This window comes from Hylobates moloch, unplaced genomic scaffold, assembly GCF_009828535.3.
Source record: "Hylobates moloch isolate HMO894 unplaced genomic scaffold, HMol_V3 SCAFFOLD_10, whole genome shotgun sequence".
Classification (NCBI taxonomy): domain Eukaryota; kingdom Metazoa; phylum Chordata; class Mammalia; order Primates; family Hylobatidae; genus Hylobates; species Hylobates moloch.
The window spans coordinates 5,072,565-5,092,442 of record NW_026652285.1 but is presented as its reverse complement, the minus strand read 5'-3'; the positions used below and the strand labels follow the sequence as shown (position 1 = coordinate 5,092,442).

The window sequence follows — 19,878 nt, the reverse complement described above, 5'->3', positions numbered from 1 at the left end:
CCAGTTTCTCCAATTATTTAATGTTTAACGCACGCATTCATCAAAATTATAGTAAAGGGTTAGTGGAACCAGACTATTCTGGCTGCTAATGGAAACCTGGACTGCCACAAAGGGGGCACTGAGCCATGGTTAAATGCCCACAAGAGGCATCTTTTCATAGGATCACTGCTAAATTATAATCCCACGTGGCAAGTCAGTATAGTGAGACACTGGGTTGCAGCAGAGAAAGAGGTTTAATCATAGGGCTGCAGAACAAGGAGATGGAAAGAAACCGCAAATGTCTCCCAAACGCATCCTTTTATAAGGAACCCACTCCTGCCATAACGACCTACTTCCTTTATAATGACAATAGCACTAATCTATTCATGAGAGTGGTGCCCCCGTGACCTAAACACATCTTAAAGGTTCTACCTCCCAACACCTCCATATTGGGGATCAAGTTTTTAACATATGAATTTTGGGGGACACATTCAAACCATAGCAGTATGTACACCACAGACACTTGATTGTAAGAATGATAGTCAGGTGTGGCTGCCACATTTGGAAAGTTAAAATTTCTCTGCATGGTTCTTATGCACAGTAACAGCTAACAACTACAGTGAACTTGTTTGGTGCCAGGTACTATGCTAAGCACTGTACACAAATTAGCTCCTTTGAAACTCTCAGACCAGGCGCCGTGGCTCACCCCTGTAATCCTAGCACTTTGGGAGGCTGAGGCAGGCAGATCACAAGGGCAACAGATCAAGACCATCCTGTCCAACACGGTGAAACCTCGTCTCTACTAAAAATACAAAAAATTAGCTGGGCATGGTAGTGTGCACCTGTAGTCCCAGCTACTTGGGAGGCTGAGGCAGGAGGATTGCTTGAACCCAGGAGGCAGAGGTTGCAGTGAGCCGAGATCGTGCCACTGCACTCCAGCCTGACGACAGAGTGAGACTCTGTCACATACACAGAAAAAGAAACTCTCAGCAACCCTCTGCTTATTATTATCCCCATGTTACAGATGAAGAAATTGAGGCCTATCAATGTTAAATAATTTATCCAAGGTCACACAGGGAGGTGACAGTGCCAAGACAGTTTCAGAGTCTGAACTGTGAACCCAAACCACTATGTTATACTATCTAGCTTTACATAATGACTGCATTTGTGTTATAACCTTTCAAAGTCAATACTCTCCAAGTTATCTTAATGACACAGTAAACATGTGTATTTAGAATTTTACTTCCTAGAAGTCCTCACTTTTTCAGTCCTGGGAATTAGTGACAAATACTGTATTACTCTGTTCTTGTGCTGCTAATAAAGACATACCTGAGACTGGGTAATTTATAAAGGAAAGAGGTTTAATTGACTCATAGTTCTGCAGTGCTGGGGAGGCCTCAGGAAACTTACAATCATGGCAGATGGGAAGCAAACACGTCCTTCTTCACGTGATGGCAGGAAGGAGAAGTACTGAGCAAAAAGAAAGAAAAGCCCCTTGTAAAACCATCAGATCTCATGAGAATTCACTTACTGGTCACAAGAACAACATGAGGGTAACCGCCACCATGATTAAATTACCTCCCACTAGGTCCCTACCATGACATTGTGGGGATTATGGGAACTACAATTCAAGGTGAGATTTGGGTGGGGACATAGAGCCAAACCATATCAAATACATTCAAATATATATATTTTTACTTGTCTCCTCACTATTCCTATATTCAACAGTATATTGAAGTTCTTTAATTTCAGCGATAACACTGAGGAAAAACATTAATCTCATAGAGTTTCAATAATTGTTCCCCTAATCTTCATTATTAATGAAGATGGCTGGACAGGTTTCTAAATGTGAAAGAATTAAGTTGTTTCCTTGCATTTCTGGTTCAGTTAAAATAAGCATATTGCTCTCTTTTGGAACAGGATGTCTCAGGCTGTTCCTCTTCCAGTCCCCTGTCCTGTTCAACTTGGTACCTTAAGAAATGACTCCCTGGAAGCTCAGCTTCATGAGTATGTCAAACAAGGGAACTATGTGAAAGTGAAGAAAATTCTTAAGAAAGGTAAGCACCACCCCGTCTCTACTAAAAATACAAAAAAATTAGCCGGGCGTGGTGGCGGGCGCCTGTAGTCCCAGCTACTCGGAGAGGCTGAGGCAGGAGAATGGCGTGAACCCGGGAGGCAGAGCTTGCAGTGAGCCGAGATTGCGCCACTGCACTCCAGCCTGGGTGATAGAGCGAGACTCCGTCTCAAAAAAAAAAAAAAAAAAAAAAAAAAAAAAAAAAAAGAAAGGTAAGCACCATGTTGAGATGGCAGATGCACCTTGTTACGCATTTCTGAATAGCGTTCAGAGGAAAAGGAATGTCATAAAGCTATGAATGAGTCCTTGGGGAAATCCAGAAATTATATGTAGAAATTAGATGTTCTCTAGCAGTGCAGTCAAGAGAGGTGTTAAATCCTCATTTTGAGGATGTTTTGTGTTGGGGAACTACAAGCGCATCCAACTGCTACTGCTAGGCTCCTATAGTTTCTCTGAAGTCACCCACCTTTGATTCTGCCTGATTTCTTTCCTTCAAATTTGCTCCATCCATTGAGTTCTCTGACACCTGTGGTTGACTAAGGAGGCCAGTGTTCACAGCTGTCCCCTTCCTTGCTCCTTACTTCCACTTGGTTCCTTTTTTCCGGGGTTTTATTGCTGAAAGATACAGGCAGACGTGGCTCAATGGCTGAAGCAGTCTTCAAAAGAACCAACAAACATGCCATGTGAATTTGGTCTGAGAAAACAAACCAAAGAACCAACAAACAAAAACCCATATGCAAACAGAACCTTTTCTGGTGTTTGGCTCCTGTTTTTTTTGTTTGTTTGTTTGTTTGTTTGAGACGGAGTCTCACTCTGTTGCCAAATGCAGTGCAGTAGCATGATCACAGCTCACTGCAGCCTTGACCTCCACGGGCTCAGGCGATTCTTCTGCCTCAGCTTCCCAAATAACTGGGACTATAGGCGTAAGCCACCATGCCTGGCTAATTTATGTGTTTTTTGTTTGTTTGTTTTTTGTAGAGATGCTTTCACCATGTTGCCCAGGCTGGTCTAGAACTTCCGGGCTCAAGTGATCTGCCCACTTCAGCCTCTCAAAGTGCTAGGATTACAGGAGTGAACCCAGACCTGCTATTTTCAATGTGAGCAGAGGTCCTTCTGGATCCCCGCTCTCTTTTCTTAGTATTGAAGGGGAGGCTTCTGAAACTTCTCTTTGCTGATTTGTGGAATAGTCAGGGTGACCTCGTTTTTCTCCACTTGCTTCAACAGCATTCCTGAAGACGTCCAGAAGGGTAACCCCAATTTTCCACCTATCCCACTGAACAGTTCCTCATAAAGTTCTCATGGCTGGCACAGTGGATCCCACCTATCTGTAAACCCAGCACTTTGGGAGGCTGAGGCAGGAGAATTGCTTGAGTCCAGGAGTTCAAGACCAGTCTGAGACCAGTCTTGTGAGACCCTGTCTCTACAAAAAATAAAAAAATAAAAATCACTAGTTGGTACTACACACATGGTAGTGCATGCCTGTAGTCCACTACACCAGGAGGCTGAGGTGAGATCCCGTCTCAACAACAAAAAAATAAGTTCTCAAACCTTTGCATGTACTACCCCTATGGTCCATAGGTGAAGTAGCTCACAGTGAGCTCAATCATTTATGTGAAAGGTCCTGGGTTTTTTTTTTTTCCCCTTCAAAATTTTGCATTTTACTCCATAACATATCCACATATGTTTTAAAATAAAACGTTGTAAAACTCTGCTTCTCAGGCCAGGCGTGGTGACTCACACCTGTAATCCCAGCACTTTGGGAGGCCAAGGGGGATGGATCATCTGAGGTCAGGATTTGAGACCTGCCTGGCCAACATGGTGAAACCCCATCTCTACTAAAAATAATTAGCCGGGCGTGGTGGCGGGCGCCTGTAATCCCAGCTACTTGGGAGGCTGAGGCAGGAGAATCGCTTGAACTCAGGAGGCAGAGGTTGCAGTGAGCCTAGATTGCACCATTGCACTCCAGCCTGGGCAACAAGAGTGAGACTCTGTCTCAGAAAAACAAAAATAAAACTCTGGGCTGTGCACAGTGGCACACGCCTGTAATCCCAGCACTTTGGGATGCCGAGGGGGGTGGATCACCTGAGGTCAGGAGTTCGAGACAAGCCTGGCCAACATAGTGAAACCCCATCTCTACTAAAAATACAAAAATTAGCTGGGCGTGGTGGTGGGCACCTGTAGTCCCAGCTACTGGGGAGGCTGAGGCAGAAGAATCACTTGAACCTGGGAGGTGGAGGTTGCAGTGAGGTGAGATCATGCCACTGCACTCCAGCCTGGGGGACAGAGTGAGACTACTCTGTCTAAAAAATAAATAAATAAAAAATAAATAAAACTCTGTTTCTCACAGTGAATGGTGTGGATAGACAGTCAGTAGAAGTCATAGCATACCTATGTTGAACATCAATTTTTTTAGTGAACATCAGAGTATTATGACATTTATTATCTCCTAGACATCTCCTGAATATTCTGCATCTTCAAATGCTTGATATTCAGTTAGAGTAAGGGATGGGGTTAACAGGTGTACCTGGATATAGAACAGGACTTCATCTGTGTGTGGGAATTCCATCTGAAGCCTCAGAGTGCAGAATAGGGGGCGATAAGTTCTCCCACAGTCTAATAGAGGGCTTCTTAGGAGATGCTTTAAATGATCCTTAGATTCTTTAAAAGGTATTCACAGGGCCAGGTGTGATGACTCACGCCTGTAATCCCAGCACTTTGGGAGGCTGAGGTGGGTGGATCACCTGAGGTCGGGAGTTTGAGACCAGCCTGGCCAACATGGTGAAACCCAGTCTCTACTAAAAATATAAAAATTACCTGGGTATGGTGGTGGGTGCCTGTAATCTCAGCTACTCGGGAGGCTGAGGCAGGAGAATCGCTTGAACCTGGGAGGCGGAGGTTGCAGTGAGCCGAGATTGCGCCATTGTACTCCTCCAGCCTGGGCAACAAGAGCAAAACTCCATCTCAAAGAAAAAAAAAAAGAGGCTGGGCGTGGTGGCTCACGCCTGTAATCCCAGCACTTTGGGAGGCTGAGGCGAGCGGATCACGAGGTCAGGAGATCGAGACCTCAGCTTGCAGTGAGCCGAGATTGTACCACTGCACTCCAGCCTGGGCAACAGAGCGAGACTCTGTCTCAAAAAAAAAAAAGAAAAAGAAAAAAAGATATTCACAGGATTAGAAGGCTGTGGCTTTCCCCGTCCTTGCCAGTCTCAAGACAAGAGGCCCTTCAGGCAAACCTCAGAGAGAATTGTAGTGCTTGCAGGCAGGAGAGATGAGACCTGAGTCGCAGCCTGCTATACAGTTGAAATATGTCAGCCTACCCAAGCTGCCACCAAAGTGACACGCCAAGAAGCTGCAGTGTTCCCTGGACTTGAGGAGGCAAGAAGACTGCTATCTGTCTCCTACTTGGAGCAGTCCTTGATGGGTGGGTGAGCATAGGAGGCTAGCAGTAATTAGTCACACTTGCACAAGAAGACTCCACAGTGGGTAACTGAGCCATCTAAGGGGATTCTACCTGTGAAGGAAGAAAGGATCTCAACAGAGAGGCTGCAGGTAGGGCTCTAGAGGGAGGGAGCTGAGTGGTGGGCAAGAAGTCAGAAGAGAGCACTGGCCTGTGTGGGGTTCTGCAGAGTGTGGTGGAGGCACTTGAAGGACCCACTAGCACCTTCCACAAAAGGACAGGTTTTAGGATAAAGCCAGAAGCTACAGGGGGCATCAGCTGAGTATGAAGGCCATTGCCTCTTTTTGTCTCATTGGTTCTCCCCCTTGCCTCAGCTCTGGAATTGCCACAAACAGGGTTGAGATCAGAGGAAGAGTGGAGAAGCAAGGAGGAGAATTAACAGAGCATTCCTGCATCCTGCAGTGCGGAGGAGGGAAGAAATTGGAATTGGCCTGGGTACGGTGGCTCATGCGTGTAGTCCCAGCACTTTGGGAGGCCTAGGCAGGTGGATCACTTGAGCTCAGGAGTTTGAGAATAGCCTGACCAACATGGTGAAACCCCGTCTCTACTAAAAATACAAAAATTAGCTGGACTTGGTGGCACATGCCTGTAGTCCCAGCTACTTGGGAGGCTGAGGCAGGAGAATTGCTTGAACTCGGGAGGTGGAGGATGCAGTGAGCCAGCCGAGATGGTGCCATCGCACTCCAGCCTGGGAAACAAGAGCGAAACTCTGTCTAAAAAAAAAAAAAGAGTGTGCTTGAGGGGAAAGTTGTCTCCTGATTATATCCTACTCAGTTTAGCTCATTCAGAAAACCGATTGTTACAGATTATGACTGTGCCCTTTGGGACCATAATCCAACAGAAGAAACAGATATAAGTTGGGAGCTGAAGTGTACTGACAAGGGCAGGAAGTGAAGTGAGCACACAAGATTCATCTGAGCCTCCTTGTCTATGGGGTAATCAAGAGAAACTTCTCAGAAGAAGTGTTGTTTAGGCCAGGACCTCAAGGAAGAAGAGGAGTTGACCAAGCCGGGTGCCATGGCACACACCTGTAGTCCTAGCTACTTGCAGACTGAGGTGGGAGAATCACTTGACCCCAGGAGTCCAACCTGGGCAACATAGTGAGATTCCATCTCTGAAAAAAATGAAAACAAAAAGAAAAGGAGTTGATCAGGCAGGAGTTGTGCTCCGAGGATGGAGAGGAGCTAGAAAAGAAAAGGGTCTGGTTGACATGAGTTGAGGGGAAAACCAATGGGGTGGAGAGAGAGAGATGTGAGATGAAACTGACAAGGGAGGCCTGGGCTGGACCAGTCAGAGCGTTGTGGGCTATTGGAAGGATTTTGGTTCGATTTAAGAATTCCCATTTTATATTGTTTTGTGTTTTACCCTCTGTTTTTTGTTTCTTCTCTTTCCTGCCTTCTTTTGTGTTAATGAAATATGTTTTAGAATTCCATTTTAACTTATAATAGCGATTGGCTTTTAAGCTATACCTCTTTACATTGTTTTTTCAGTGGTTGCTTTAGTTATTTCAGTACAGTTGACACTACTTCTCTGTGGGTTCCACATTTGTGGATTCAACCAACCAAGCATCAAAAATATTAGGAAAAAGGAAACAATTAAAAAATAACAGTACAATAAAAAATACAAACAAAAATGAAGACTAACAACTATTAACATAGCATTTACATTGTACTAGATATTATAAATAATCTAGAGATGATTTAAAACATACAGGAAGATTAGATAGGTAGGTAGATAGATAGATACATAGATTATATGCAAATACTGTGTTATTATATATAAGGGACTTGAGCATCTTTGGATTTTACTGGTATGGGAGGGTCCTGAAACCAGTTCCCCATGGGTACCAAGGGATGACTGTCTGTATCTTTAACTTTTAACAGTTTACTTACAGTTAATAATGTGCCACTTCACATAAAAGATGCAACCTTATAGGTTCATTTCTCCCCTTCTCTTATCCTTTATATTATAGAAGCCATAGGCTGGGCAGGGTGGCTCATGCCTGTAATCTCAGCACTTTGGGAGGCCGAGATGGGCGGATCACAAGGTCAGGAGATCAAAGCCATCCCGGCTAACACAGTGAAACCCCGTCTCTGCTAAAAATACCAAAAATTAGCCGGGTGCGGTGGCAGGCGCCTGTAGTCCCAGCTACTTGGGAGGCTGAGGCAGGAGAATGGTGTGAACCCGGGAGGCGGAGCTTGCAGTGAGCTGAGATTGCGCCATTGCACTCCAGCCTGGGCAACAGAGCGAGACTCTGTCTCAAAACAAAACAAAAAAAATTATAGAAGCCATACTATATCTATGAGTTATGAATCCTACAATATAATTTTATAATTTTGTTATAAAGACTAATATAGGCTGGGCATGGTGGCTCACGCCTGTAATCCCAGCAGTTTGGGAGGCCAAGGCGGGTGGAGCATTTGAGGTCAGGAGTTGGAGACCATCTTGGCCAACATGGTGAAATCTCGTCTCTACTAAAAATGCCAAAAAATTAGCTGGATATGGTGGTGCGGGCCTGTAGTCCCAGCTACTCTGGAGCCTGAGGCAAGAGAATCACTTGAACCTGGGAGGTGGAGGTTGCAGTGAGCTGAGATCACGCCACTGCACTCCAGCCTGGGTGACAGAGCAAGACTCCATCTCAAAAGAAAAAAAAAAGTTAAAAAAAGAATACAACTCAAGAACAGCCAAGGCTAGGCACAGTGGCGCCTACGCCTGTAATCCTAGCACTTTGGGAGCCCGAGGCAGGTGGATCACCTGAGGTCAGGAGTTCGAGACCAGCCTGGCCAACATGGTGAAACCCCATCTCTACTAAAAATTCAAACATTAGCCAGGCATGGTGGCGGGCGCCTATAGTCCCATAATCCCAGGTACTTGGGAGGCTGAGGCAGGAGAATCACTTGAACCCGGCGGGGCGGAGGTTGCAGTGAGCCGAGATCTTGCCACTCTAGCCTGGGCAAAAGAGTGAAACTCCGTCAGAAAAAAAAAAAAAAAAAGGCCAGGCACAGTGGCTCACACCTATAATCCTAGCACTTCGAGAGGCCGAGGTGGGTGGATCACCTGAGGTCAGAAGTTCAAGACCAGCTTGACAGCTTGACCAACATGGTGAAACCCCTTCTCTACAAAAATACAAAAACTAGCTAGGTGTGGTGGCATGCACCTGTAATCCCAGCTACTTGGGAGGCCGAGGTGGAAAAAGTGCTTGAACCTAGAAGACTGATTTTGCAGCGAGCCGAGATCGTGCCATTGCACTCCAGCCTGGGCGACAGAGCGAGATTCCGTCTCAAAAAAACAAAAACAAAAACAGCCAAAAGTAAGAGATACCCAGGGTTTTGTGTAGGTGTAGGGGGAGGGGCTTCCATTCCTTCTGGTGGCATTCCACCCTCCCAGTTCTTCAGTGTGTTCACCATCCCAGGAGCTCTCCAAACCCTATTTATGGATTTTTATGGAGGTCTCATTATGTAGGCATGATTGATTAAATCATTGGCCATTGGTGATTAAACTCAATCTCCAGCCCCGCTCCTCTCCCTAGAGGTTAATGGGTAAGGTATTAAAGGTCCCAAACCTCTATCATAGCTTGGTCTTTTTTGTGACCTACCTCCATCATGTAACACAGGTATGAATAGATTTGCACTTCCAAATGGCTGCTCTGGCTGCAGGAGGCTATGAGGTGTGTGGGGGGAGGGAGAAAACAGTAAGATGACTTAGGCTTCATTTTTTTTTTTTTTTTTTTTTTGAGACAGAGTCTTGCTCTGTTGCCCAGGCTGGTGGAGTGAAGTGGCGCAATCTCGGCTCACTGCAACCTCCACCTCCTGGGTTCAAGCGATTCTCCTGCCTCAGCCTCCCTATTAGCTGGGATTACAGGCATGCATCACCACACCTGGCTAATTTTTGTGTTTTTTTAGTAGAGATAGGGTTTCACCAGTTTGGCCAGGCTAGTCTCAAACTCCTGACCTCAGATGATCCGCCTGCCTCGGCTTCCCAAAGTGCTGAGATTACAGTTGTAAGCCACCGTGCTCGGCCCTAGGTTACTTTTTTTTCATTTTTGAGACAGGGTCTCACTATGTTGCCCCAGACTGGACTTGAACTCCTGGGCTTAAGTGGTCCTCTCGCATAGATGGGAGGACAGACTCACGTGCCACTGCAGCTATAGGCTAGGTTTTTGTTTTGAGCAACGTGGTTGAAAGTGATAAAAGAGAAATACGTTTGGGAGGAAGCTGATCTAACTCAGCTTGGGTAGGCTGTATTTGAGATATCTGTGATTCACCTAAATGCAATGTCAAGTAGAAGCTGGATATCTGAGCCAGAAGCTCAGAGGAGTGATCTGGACTGCACAGACATATTTTGAAACCAAGGATAGGCAAGAAAAGGCCAGGAACCCTGCTGACAGGTACCTCACTGTCTTACATACAAGCCAGCTTTATTGAGGGAAGAGTAGAATAAGAAGGAAGGGAAAACCAGGTTGTTCCCAACAGTAGCAGGGCTTGAGGGAAGGAACAATACATTCACGAATTCATTATTCATTCAGTTAGTCAGCATTTACTGGGCATCTGCTGTGCCAGGCAATGTGCTGGAGATACGGAGATAAATAAGACATATTTCTACTTTTAAAGAGCTCACAGTTTAGTAAGGGGAAGTAAATGTATTTGGAACAGAGTGAGCTATGTAGAGGTCCATACAAGGATGATTAGGGACACAAAACTCATAGTGGTCAGTGTTATTTGTGGAGGTGAAGGAAGGCTTCAAGTAGAGGTGACGTGAGCTAAGTTAGAATGTCCTGGAGTGATGGTCACACCCATGTGAAGTTGGAGAAACTGCTCAGAGGAGGCCAAGGGATGGATGGTGAGAGGTTTCCAGAAAGATTGGAGGAATGGAGAATGGAAGACAGATATAGAAGGGCCCAGACCAGAGATAGGACCCTTGGATGAAAGTGACCGGAAAGTACTTTATAAATTCAAAATATACTAGGTGGGAGGCTGAGGCAGGAGAATCACTTGAACCCGGGAGGCAGAAGTTGCAGTGAGCCCAGATTGTGCCATTACATTCCAGCCTGGGCAACAAGAGCAAAACTCCATCCAAAATATATATATATATATATGGAATTGCTCTGAACCCAAAAGATATGTCCCAGACCTGGCCAGATTGCCCCAACGCTGTCCCTTTTTCTGCAAAAATTAAGTACGGAGCATTTGGCTGTCTCTAAAGAGAGCTGTCTGAGGAGATTCTATTAGGAGAGGCAGTTGAATAAGAAGACTGACTGCTAAGCATCTTTACAACCCGATGGTCATATTTGTGATGCTGCTATAATGCAATTAAAAGTGTGGTTGATTAGAACACTGTACCATGCGAATGTCCATGTGACCCTGTGCTTCCTGGCAGGAAATTTACAACAGGAAGTTAAGTGACTAAAACAATTGCACATCATCATATCTGAGATGTGTTAATTGAGGTGAAATTGGGGGCTAACTTTTCCTAGAAGTAAATGGGTAGGCTTCCTCAGGGATTTAGAAGCCAGGAAGATGAGTCATTCAGACTGAACTTTGAGAGATGATGTATTTAATGCTTCATGAGAGAAATGAATTGATTGGAGACTAGACTTCTGAAGAAGACCCCTTCGGCTTACCAGAAAGAACAGGGACTTGATTTAGTGCCAGACAGGCTTAGGTTCCAACTGTGGTTCCTTCAGCAGTGTGACAGATGCTATACCCAGCATCTATGAAGGGAGAAATAATCAACTATTCTCCTTCAGCTGTTTAAAGGATTAAATGAGATAATGGATTAAAAACATCTATCACTTGGCTGGGCGCAGTGGCTCACGCCTGTAATCCCAGCACTTTGGGAGGCCGAGGCAGGCAGATCACAAGGTCAGGATTTAGAGACCAGGCTGGCCAACATGGAGAAACCCTGTCTCTACTAAAAATACAAAAATTAACTGGGTGTGGTGGTGCATACCTACAATCCCAGCTGTTCGGGAGGCTGAGGCAGGAGAATCACTTGAATCTGGGAGTGGGAGGTTGCAGTCAGCAGAGATCAAGCTGCTGCACTCCAGCCTGGAGAGAATGAGACTCCATCTCAAAAAAAAAAAAAAAAAAAAAAAAATAATAATAATAAATAAAAGAGAAAGAAAGAAAAGAATGGCTACTCCATAGGCACAGCAGCCTGGTTGGCTACTTTGTTTTGTTTTGTTTTGTTTTGTTTTGTTTTGAGATAAGAGTTTCACTCTTGTTGCCCAGACTGGAGTGCAATGGCCAATCTCGGCTCACTGCAACCTCCTCCTCCCAGGTTCAAGCGATTCTCCTGCCTCAGCCTCCCAAGTAGGTGGGATTACAGGCATGTGCCACCACGCCCGGCTAATTTTGTATTTTTAGTAGAGATGGGGTTTCTCCATATTGGTCAGGCTGGTCTCGAACTCCCCACCTCAGGTGATCTTCCCACCTCGGCCTCCCAAAGTGCTAGGATTATAGGCGTGAGCCACCGCTCCCAGCCACCTGACTGGCTACTTTTTAATCATTCAAGTCTTGGCTTAAATAACCTTTGAGTGGTTAGGGAAACCCTCTCCTTCCCTAACCTCTCAAATCTAAAGTAACCACTGATGGGCAGGGTATGGTGGCTCATGCCTGTAATCCCAGCACTTTCAGAGGCTGAGGCTGGTGGATCAGTTGAGCTGAGAAGGTTGAGATAAGCCTGGGCAATGCGGTAAAACCTTGTCTGTACAAAAAATAAAAAAATTATCCGGACTTGGTGGCTCACACCTGTAGCCCCAGCTACTCGAGAGGCTGAGGTGGGAGGATGGCTTGAGCCCGGGAGGTAGAGGTTGCATTGAGCTGAGATTGCACCACTGTACTGCAGCCTGGGTGTCAGAGCAAGACCGTCTCAATAAATAAATAAATAGCCACCAAGTCTCTCTGTTTCAACAATGTTATAATTCTCTACATGCCTCATTATTTATCATTCTCTTGTGCACTTGTTTCTCTCTGTCTCACACACACACACACACACACACACTAGAAGGTAAGCTCTGCGTGTGAGTAGGAGCTTTTACTTACTTTATTCTGTCGCTATATGCCCAATTCCTAGAAATAGTGCTTAGCATGTAGAAAAACTGGATAGTGGTTAAGATAATAAGCTCTGGCACCTGACATACCAGCTCTGTTTCAAAACTGTGTGACCTTAAGCAAGTTACCTAATCTTGCTGTGTGTCAGTTTATCCATCTATAAAGCTGGGATGATTACTAATAGTACTTATCTCATATGACCCCGGGAACATGTCAAGACCTCAGTAAATAGTAGCTAATACCATTTTTTTTTTTTTTTTTTTTTGAGACAGAGTCTTGCTGTGTCACCCAGGCTGGAGTGCAGTGGCTCAATCTGGGCTCACTGCAACCTCAGTCTCCTGGGTTCAAGTGTTTCTCATGCCTCAGCCTCCCTAGTAGCTGGGACTACAGGCAAGTGCCATCACACCTGGCTAATTTTTGTATTTTTAGTAGAGACAGGGTTTCACCATGTTGGCCAGGCTGGTCTCAAACTCCTGACCTCAGGTGATCCACCCGCCTCGGCCTACCAAAGTGCTGGGATTACAGGAGTGAGCCACCGTGATCGGCCAGTAGCTATTACCATTATATATACCAGCATTCAAATATTTGTTCAGAGAAGAAATGACGTCAAATTCACCAAACATCTTTATCTTAAAAATTTAAGAAGTGTGAACTGGTGGTGCAAACATTTGGCATAAGAACCAGAGTTCTTTTTCTTAAACGCTGGGTCTCAGTCACCCTGTTCCCTTTCCTGCCACAGTCATGGTGACCTGACCCTAGCGTTTGAAAGTCAAACCCTTAGGATAGTTGTGAGCAACTGCTGAGATTAACCAATTACCGGATCCAGCCTGATTCTAGCAGAGGCAAAGGCCCGCCCTTTCCTTAAACTGTTTGGGACCAGGCACCTTTTTTTTTTTTTTTTTTTTTTTGAGACGGAGTCTCGCTGTTGCCCAGGTTGGAGTGCAGTGGTGCAATCTCGGCTCACTGCAGGCTCCGCCTCCTGGGTTCACACCATTCTCCTGCCTCAGCCTCCCGAGTAGCTGGGACTGCAGGCACCCGCCACCTCGCCCGGCTAATTTTTTGTATTTTTAGTAGAGACGGGGTTTCACCGTGTTAGCCAGGATGGTCTCGATCTCCTGACCTCGTGATCCGCCCGCCTCGGCCTCCCAAAGTGCTGGGATTACAGGAGTGAGCCACCGCGCCCGGCCAAAATACCTTGTAATATATCTTTACAGGCCAGGCGCAGTGGCTCACACCTGTAATCCCAGCACTTCTGGGAGGCTGAGGTGGGTGGATCATGAGATCAGGAGTTCGAGATCAGCCTGACCAACATAGTGAAACCCCATCTCTACTAAAAATACAAAAATTAGCCGGGTGTGGTGGCAGGCACCTGTAATCCCAGCCACTCAGGAGGCTGAGGCAGGAGAATTGCTTGAACCTGGGAGGCAGAGGTTGCAGTGAGCTGAGATCGCACCACTGCACTCCAGCCTGGGTGACACAGCGAGACTCCATCTCAAAAGGAAAAAAAAAAAAAAAAAGCAGTAGGTTGTAAACCTATACTTCTTATGATTGACTATACATCGGGTGTTCCCACAACCCACTCCCCAGTTTCGATTAATTTGCTAGAATGGCTCATAGAACTCAGGGAAACACTTTACTTAGGTTTACCCATTTATTGTAAAGATATCACAAAAGATACAGATGAGCAACTGAATGGAAGAGATGTCTAGGGCAAGGCATGTTGGAAAAAGTTTGGTGATTCCATGCCTTCCCTGGCCCACCCTCCAGGAAGCTCTCCATGTTCAGCTATTCAGAAGCTTCCCAACCCAGTCCTTTTGGGTTTTTATGGAAACTTCATTACATAGGTATGGTAGATTAAATCACTAGCCATTGGTGATCAATTTAACCTTCAGCCCCTCTCTCCTCCCCAAAGGTTGGAGGTCAGGGCTAAGAGTCCCAACCCTGTCATCATGCTTTGGTCTTTCCAGTGACCAGTGGTCATCCTGATGCTATTTGGGTGGCCCCAGCCACTAGCTACAGTCAGCATCAGCATACAAAAGATACTCATCATTCCAGAGGTTCAAAGAGTTTTAGAAGCTCTATGTCAGGAAGCAGGCATGAAGACCAAATATATATTTCTTGATTTCTTGTTTTTTTTTTTTTTTTTTTGAGACAAGAGTCTCGCTCTGTCACCCAGGCTGGAGTGCAATGGCATGCTCACTGCAACCTCTGCCTCCTGGGCTTCAAGCAATTCTCATGGCTCAGCCTCCCAAGTAGCTGGGATTACAGGCGCCCACCACCATGCCCAACTAATTTTTGTATTTTTAGTAGAGACGGGGGTTTCACCATGTTAGCCAGACTGGTCTCGAACTCCTGACCTCAAGTGATCCACCCGCTTCTGCCTCCCAAAGTGCTGGGATTACAGGCGTGAGCCACCATGCCCAGCCCCAAATAAATCTTTTTTTTTTTTTTTTTTTTTTTTTTTTTGAGACAGAGTCTAACTCTGTCGCCCAGGCTGGAGTGTAGTGGCACGATCTCAGCTCACTGCAACCTCTGCCTCCCGAGTTCAAGAAATTCTCCTGCCTCAGCCTCCCAAGTAGCTGGGACTACAGGCACATGCCACCATGCCCCGCTAATTTGTGTAATTTTAGTAGAGACAGGGTTTCACCATATTGGTCAGGCTGGTCTCAAACTCCTGACCTCGGGTGATCCACCCTCCTTGGCCTCCCAAAGTGCTGGGATGACAGGCATGAGCCACCACACCCGGCCCCAAATACGTATTTCACAATATCACAGAGACAGTGGTATAGTGCATGGACTTTAGAACCAGACTGGTTTGTGACCTCTGGCAAATTGATCTCTCTCCATTTCTCCATCTACAGAACAGTGATAATAATAGTTTCTTCTTCTTGTACAGTTGTGAGGATTAAGTGAATTAAAAGAATGGTGCCTGGCACACATTATTGTTAATATCAGATATTACCTCCTAGAAGGCCCACAGGTTAGGTGACTGACCCATCTGGAGGCCCTGGGCTAATGAGGGTGGTATTAGGATGTCAACATTTGAATCCAGGTCTTTTAACCTTTTTGGTCAGTCTTTGTGCCATGTCATAGCTGCCTCTGGTCACTTCTTGTGGGACTGTTTTTAGTTACCTTTATAGCAGCCACAACATGGGTACAATCCTGGCTTAAATAATTATTTGTTGAATGAATAAGTGTTATTTTTTATTAGGAAGTCTCCAAAGGGCATATTTGCTTAAGTTGTAGGGACAGAGGTTTTCACCTATTTTTCTTTTCTGCCACCTGTATCCCCTCAAGATTTCTTGCTCCGTGCCTTCCCCTAAGTGTTTTCTGATCCTTAGAGAAGCCCTTGGGGCGCGGTGGCTCACGCCTGTAATCCTAACACTTTGAGAGGCTGAGGTGGGTGGATCACCTGAGGTTGGGAGTTCAAGACCAGCCTGGCCAACATGGTGAAACCTGTCTCTACTAAAAATACAAAAATTAGCCAGGCGTAGTGGCAGCCGCCTGTGATCCCAGCTACTGGGGAGGCTGAGGCAGGAGAATCGCTTCAACCTGCTGGAGGTTATGGTGAGGCTGGAGGTTGTGGTGAGCCAAGATCGCACCACTGCACTCCAGCCTGGGTGACAGAGACTTTGTCTCAAAAACAAAAACAAAACAAAACAAAAAGAAGCCCTTGGGGGCTGGGCGCGGTGGCTCACGCCTGTAATCCCAGCACTTTCGGAGGCCGAGGCAGGTGGATCACTTGAGGTCAGGAGTTTCAGACCAGCCTGGCCAACATGGTGAAACCCCATATCTACTAAAAATACAAAAATTAGCTGGGCATGGTGATGCATGCCTGTAATCGCAGCTACTCAGGAGGCTGAGGCAGGAGAATCACTTGAACCTCGGAGGCAGAGGATGCAGTGGGCCAAGATCATGCCACTGTACTCCAGCATGGGCTACAGAGTGAGACTGTGTCTCAAAAAAAAAAAAAAAAAAAAAAAGCCCTTGGAGGCCTTGGTTGATTTAATTTTTTGCCTCCTGAGCCCTGGGAGGGGCTTCCCTTGACTGTAATTTCTTCTTGTCAATAACTATAAATAGTTTGAGATTTGATAAATTAGACTGCTACATGTATATGGATGAGATTCTTAGGGTCATAGACGAATGATGGTTTATTACTCATAGCAACAGCAGCAGCCAGAATATCAGCATTTTTTCCTTTTAACTTTTTTTTTGAGACAGAGCTTTGCTTTGTCAACCCAGGCTGGAGTGCAATGTTGAGATCTCAGCTCACTGCAACTTCTACCTTCTGGGTTCCAGCAATTCTCCTCCCTCAGCCTCCCGAGTAGCTAGTATTACAGGCGCCCACCACCATGCCTGGCTACTTTTTGTAGTTTTAGTAAAGGCGGAGTTTTACCATGTTGGCCAGGCTGGTCTCGAACTCCTGACCTCAGGTGATCTGCCTGCCTCGGCCTCCCAAAGTGCTGGGATTACAGGCATGAGCCACCACACCCGGCTGGAGACATTATTTTTATTATACTGGATGGTAAGCATGTATTCACTTTGCTATGAATGTACATACTATCTGCCTTCCAAACTTCATTATACAAATATCTTCAAAGAGGTGCCCTGAACAGGTCAGTGCCTTGCCCCCATGACATGTGTAACTCTGAGAGATCCATGCAGAATTGTCCTTTTACTGTTCTCTGCTGCTCTTCTCTACTCTTAGGCTGGCTTGTGTTGGGCAGATAAGTGAACAAGGCACTGAAGATAGGGGAGATACACTGGGCAGTTCCTACCTTCTAGTGTAGGAGAGACAGTCTGGTAGAGGACACAGACATACCACAAATATTTGTAACACAGCAAGTCCTGAGCAGTAAGACATGTGAACCCCTCTAGTACTGCTCTCACCATGAATACTGTTTCTTTTTCTTTCTTTTTTTTTTTATTTGAGACAGGGTCTCACTCTGTTGCCCAAGTTGGAGTGCAGTGGCACAATCTCAGCTCACTGCAACCTCCACCTCTCGGGTTCAAGCAAACCTCCTGCCTCAGCCTCCTGAGTAGCTGGCATTACAGGCATGTGCCACCAAGCCCAGCTAATTTTTGTGTATTTTTGTATTTTTAGTAGAGACAGGATTTCACCATGTTGGCCAGGCTGGTCTTGAACTCTTGGCCTCAAGTGATCCACCCACCTCAGCTTCCCAAAGTGTTGGGATTACAGGCGTGAGCCCCCACACCCAGCCCAATTTCTTCTTACTAGATGTCTCAGGCTTTGATACTGTTGACTGATCCTTCTTTTTGAAACTTTTAACCTTCCTTGTCACTGTGACCCATTTTTTCCAGGTTTTCCTCTAATCTCTGCCTACTTTTTGGCTTTTTTCCTTATTTGCTTTTTTTTTTTTTTTTTTTCGGAGACGGAGTCTTGCTCTGTCACCAGGCTGGAGTCTGGAGTGCAGTGGCGTGATCTCGGCTCACTGCATCGTCTGCCTCCCGGGTTCAAGTGATTCTCCTGCCTCAGCCTCCTGAGTAGCTGGGACTACAGGCGCGTGTCACCATGCCCAGCTAATTTTTGTACTTTTTAGTAGAGACGAGGTTTCACCATGTTGGCCAGGCAGGTCTTGGATCTCCTGACCTTGTGATTCACCTGCCTTGGCCTCTCAAAGTGCTGGGATTACAGGCGTGAGCCACTGCGCCCGACCCCCAGCTAATTTTTGTGTTTTTATAGTAGAGATGGGGTTTCTCCACATTGGCCAGGCTGGTCTCAAACTCCTGACCTCAAGTGATTTGCCCAGCCTCCCAAAGTGCTGGGATTACAGCCGTGAGCCACCATCCCCAGCCCTAGCTTGCCTCAAGATGGTAGTGGGCCTCAGGGTTCCAGCTTTAACCCTCTGCTGTTTGGGTAGTATGTTTGACTTATTTTCCCCCATGGCTTACAATTGGCCATTGTTAATGTTAATGTCCTTTATCTTCTGCAGTTCTGTTCACTGGACATCTTTACTTGGATTTATTCATTATTAGGTGCTTGGGATATTGTGGGTACACAAAGCCATTCATATAGTCTGAAACTTAAAGTCTCATGCAGGTGGCAGGCATTAATCAAATGATCATATAGAAGAGGTGCTTGATCTGCTAAAGGAGGTCAGGGAAATATTCCCTGAGACAATGACATTTGGACCAATGTCTGAATGATGAAGTTAAGCTGGGATTAGAGGTTGAGACGAGAATCCCTGTCAGGGAGAACAGCCTGTCCAAAGGCCCTGTGGCAGAAAGGAGCATGGCGACTATGAGGAACTGTAAGGCCAGAGTGTGGCTGGAGTGAGGGAGAATGAGACCTGAGAGATGGACTTGAGAGATGGGCTCGAGAGAGGGGCCAGACCATACAGGGCCTTTTAAGTGCTAGAAATACACTTACCTTTCCAAACCCAAAGAATGGGCTTAGAGGCACGAAGAACAGCGAAAGTGAGACTTTTAATAGAGGTCTTGCAAGACTAGGTGTCTGGTATAATTTATCTCCTAGCATCCAAGTCCCTCCCCCAGTTCCTCATTGGTCGAGTACTATGAGGTTACAATCTTTCCGGATGTCGCATAAGTTTCATTATCCCCCTTATAAGGTTATACCCTGTCCTCTTCCCTGCTTTAATTTTCAATTCCCAATAAAGAAACTTTCTTCCCTTTTATGGGCTGACCCCTCTACATTCTGTTCGCTTATTGTGACCTTCTAGGTGCATGAACTGTGCGGTTACGTTTGCAGGCCGGCTGCCAGTACTTAGATTTATTATGCCTTGAAAATGGACCATTTAAAGTATTTTCTCACATAAGTATGTAGAGAAGTTTTTCTGTACCTTAACAAATGGGAAGCTACTGAAGCTTAAACCAGGGGAATATGTTGTCCTGCTTGTTTAAACACAGCAATGGCCGGGTGTGATGGCTCACGCCTGTAATCCCAGCATTTTGGAAGGCTGAGGTGGGAGGATCGCTTCAGCCCAGGAGTTCAAGGCCACCCTGGGCAACAGTGCGAAAACCAGAAAAAAATAAACACAGCAATGCCATGTAGTATAACAACTCCCTGGTTTTTGGGGAAGAAATCCAAAATATTTATGTGTGTGGAATTTTGATCACAGTATAAAATATAATAGGGCGCGTTATGCAAACATCACAGTCTTTGGCTTTGAATTACCGCTTTCCCTTCACTCTTTGGTTATTCTCGAAGGGCCTCCTTGCTTCCGATCAACGGTCCAAACCAGGCAGTTTCCCTGACGGTTTCTGGCGCTCCGGCGCGCTTTATAGTCGTCAGCGTTACGCGTGGAGGAAAATGGGGCGGGGTTAGAAAGGAGCTC

General features: G+C 45.9%; 1 protein-coding gene and 1 long non-coding RNA gene across 5 annotated transcripts in view; one reads left to right on the top strand and one right to left on the bottom strand.

Annotated features, from left to right (window-relative positions):
* Nucleotides 1–19,878, top strand: part of TEX14 (testis expressed 14, intercellular bridge forming factor) — a 129,334-nt gene that overhangs the window by 30,016 nt on the left and 79,440 nt on the right. For all 4 annotated transcript variants that reach the window (XM_058445649.1, XM_058445650.1, XM_058445647.1 and 1 more), the window contains exon 2: nt 1,900–2,036. In XM_058445649.1, coding sequence (XP_058301632.1) covers nt 1,901–2,036 — 136 coding nt within the window. In that variant the 5' untranslated portion in view covers nt 1,900. The remainder of the gene's footprint in view (nt 1–1,899; nt 2,037–19,878) is intronic.
* On the bottom strand, nt 1,320–19,824 carry LOC131384452 (uncharacterized). Its single transcript, XR_009215310.1, has 3 exons — nt 19,719–19,824; nt 2,520–2,668; nt 1,320–1,449 (listed from the first exon to the last, which is right to left on the bottom strand). It is a non-coding gene; the product is annotated as an uncharacterized LOC131384452 (long non-coding RNA).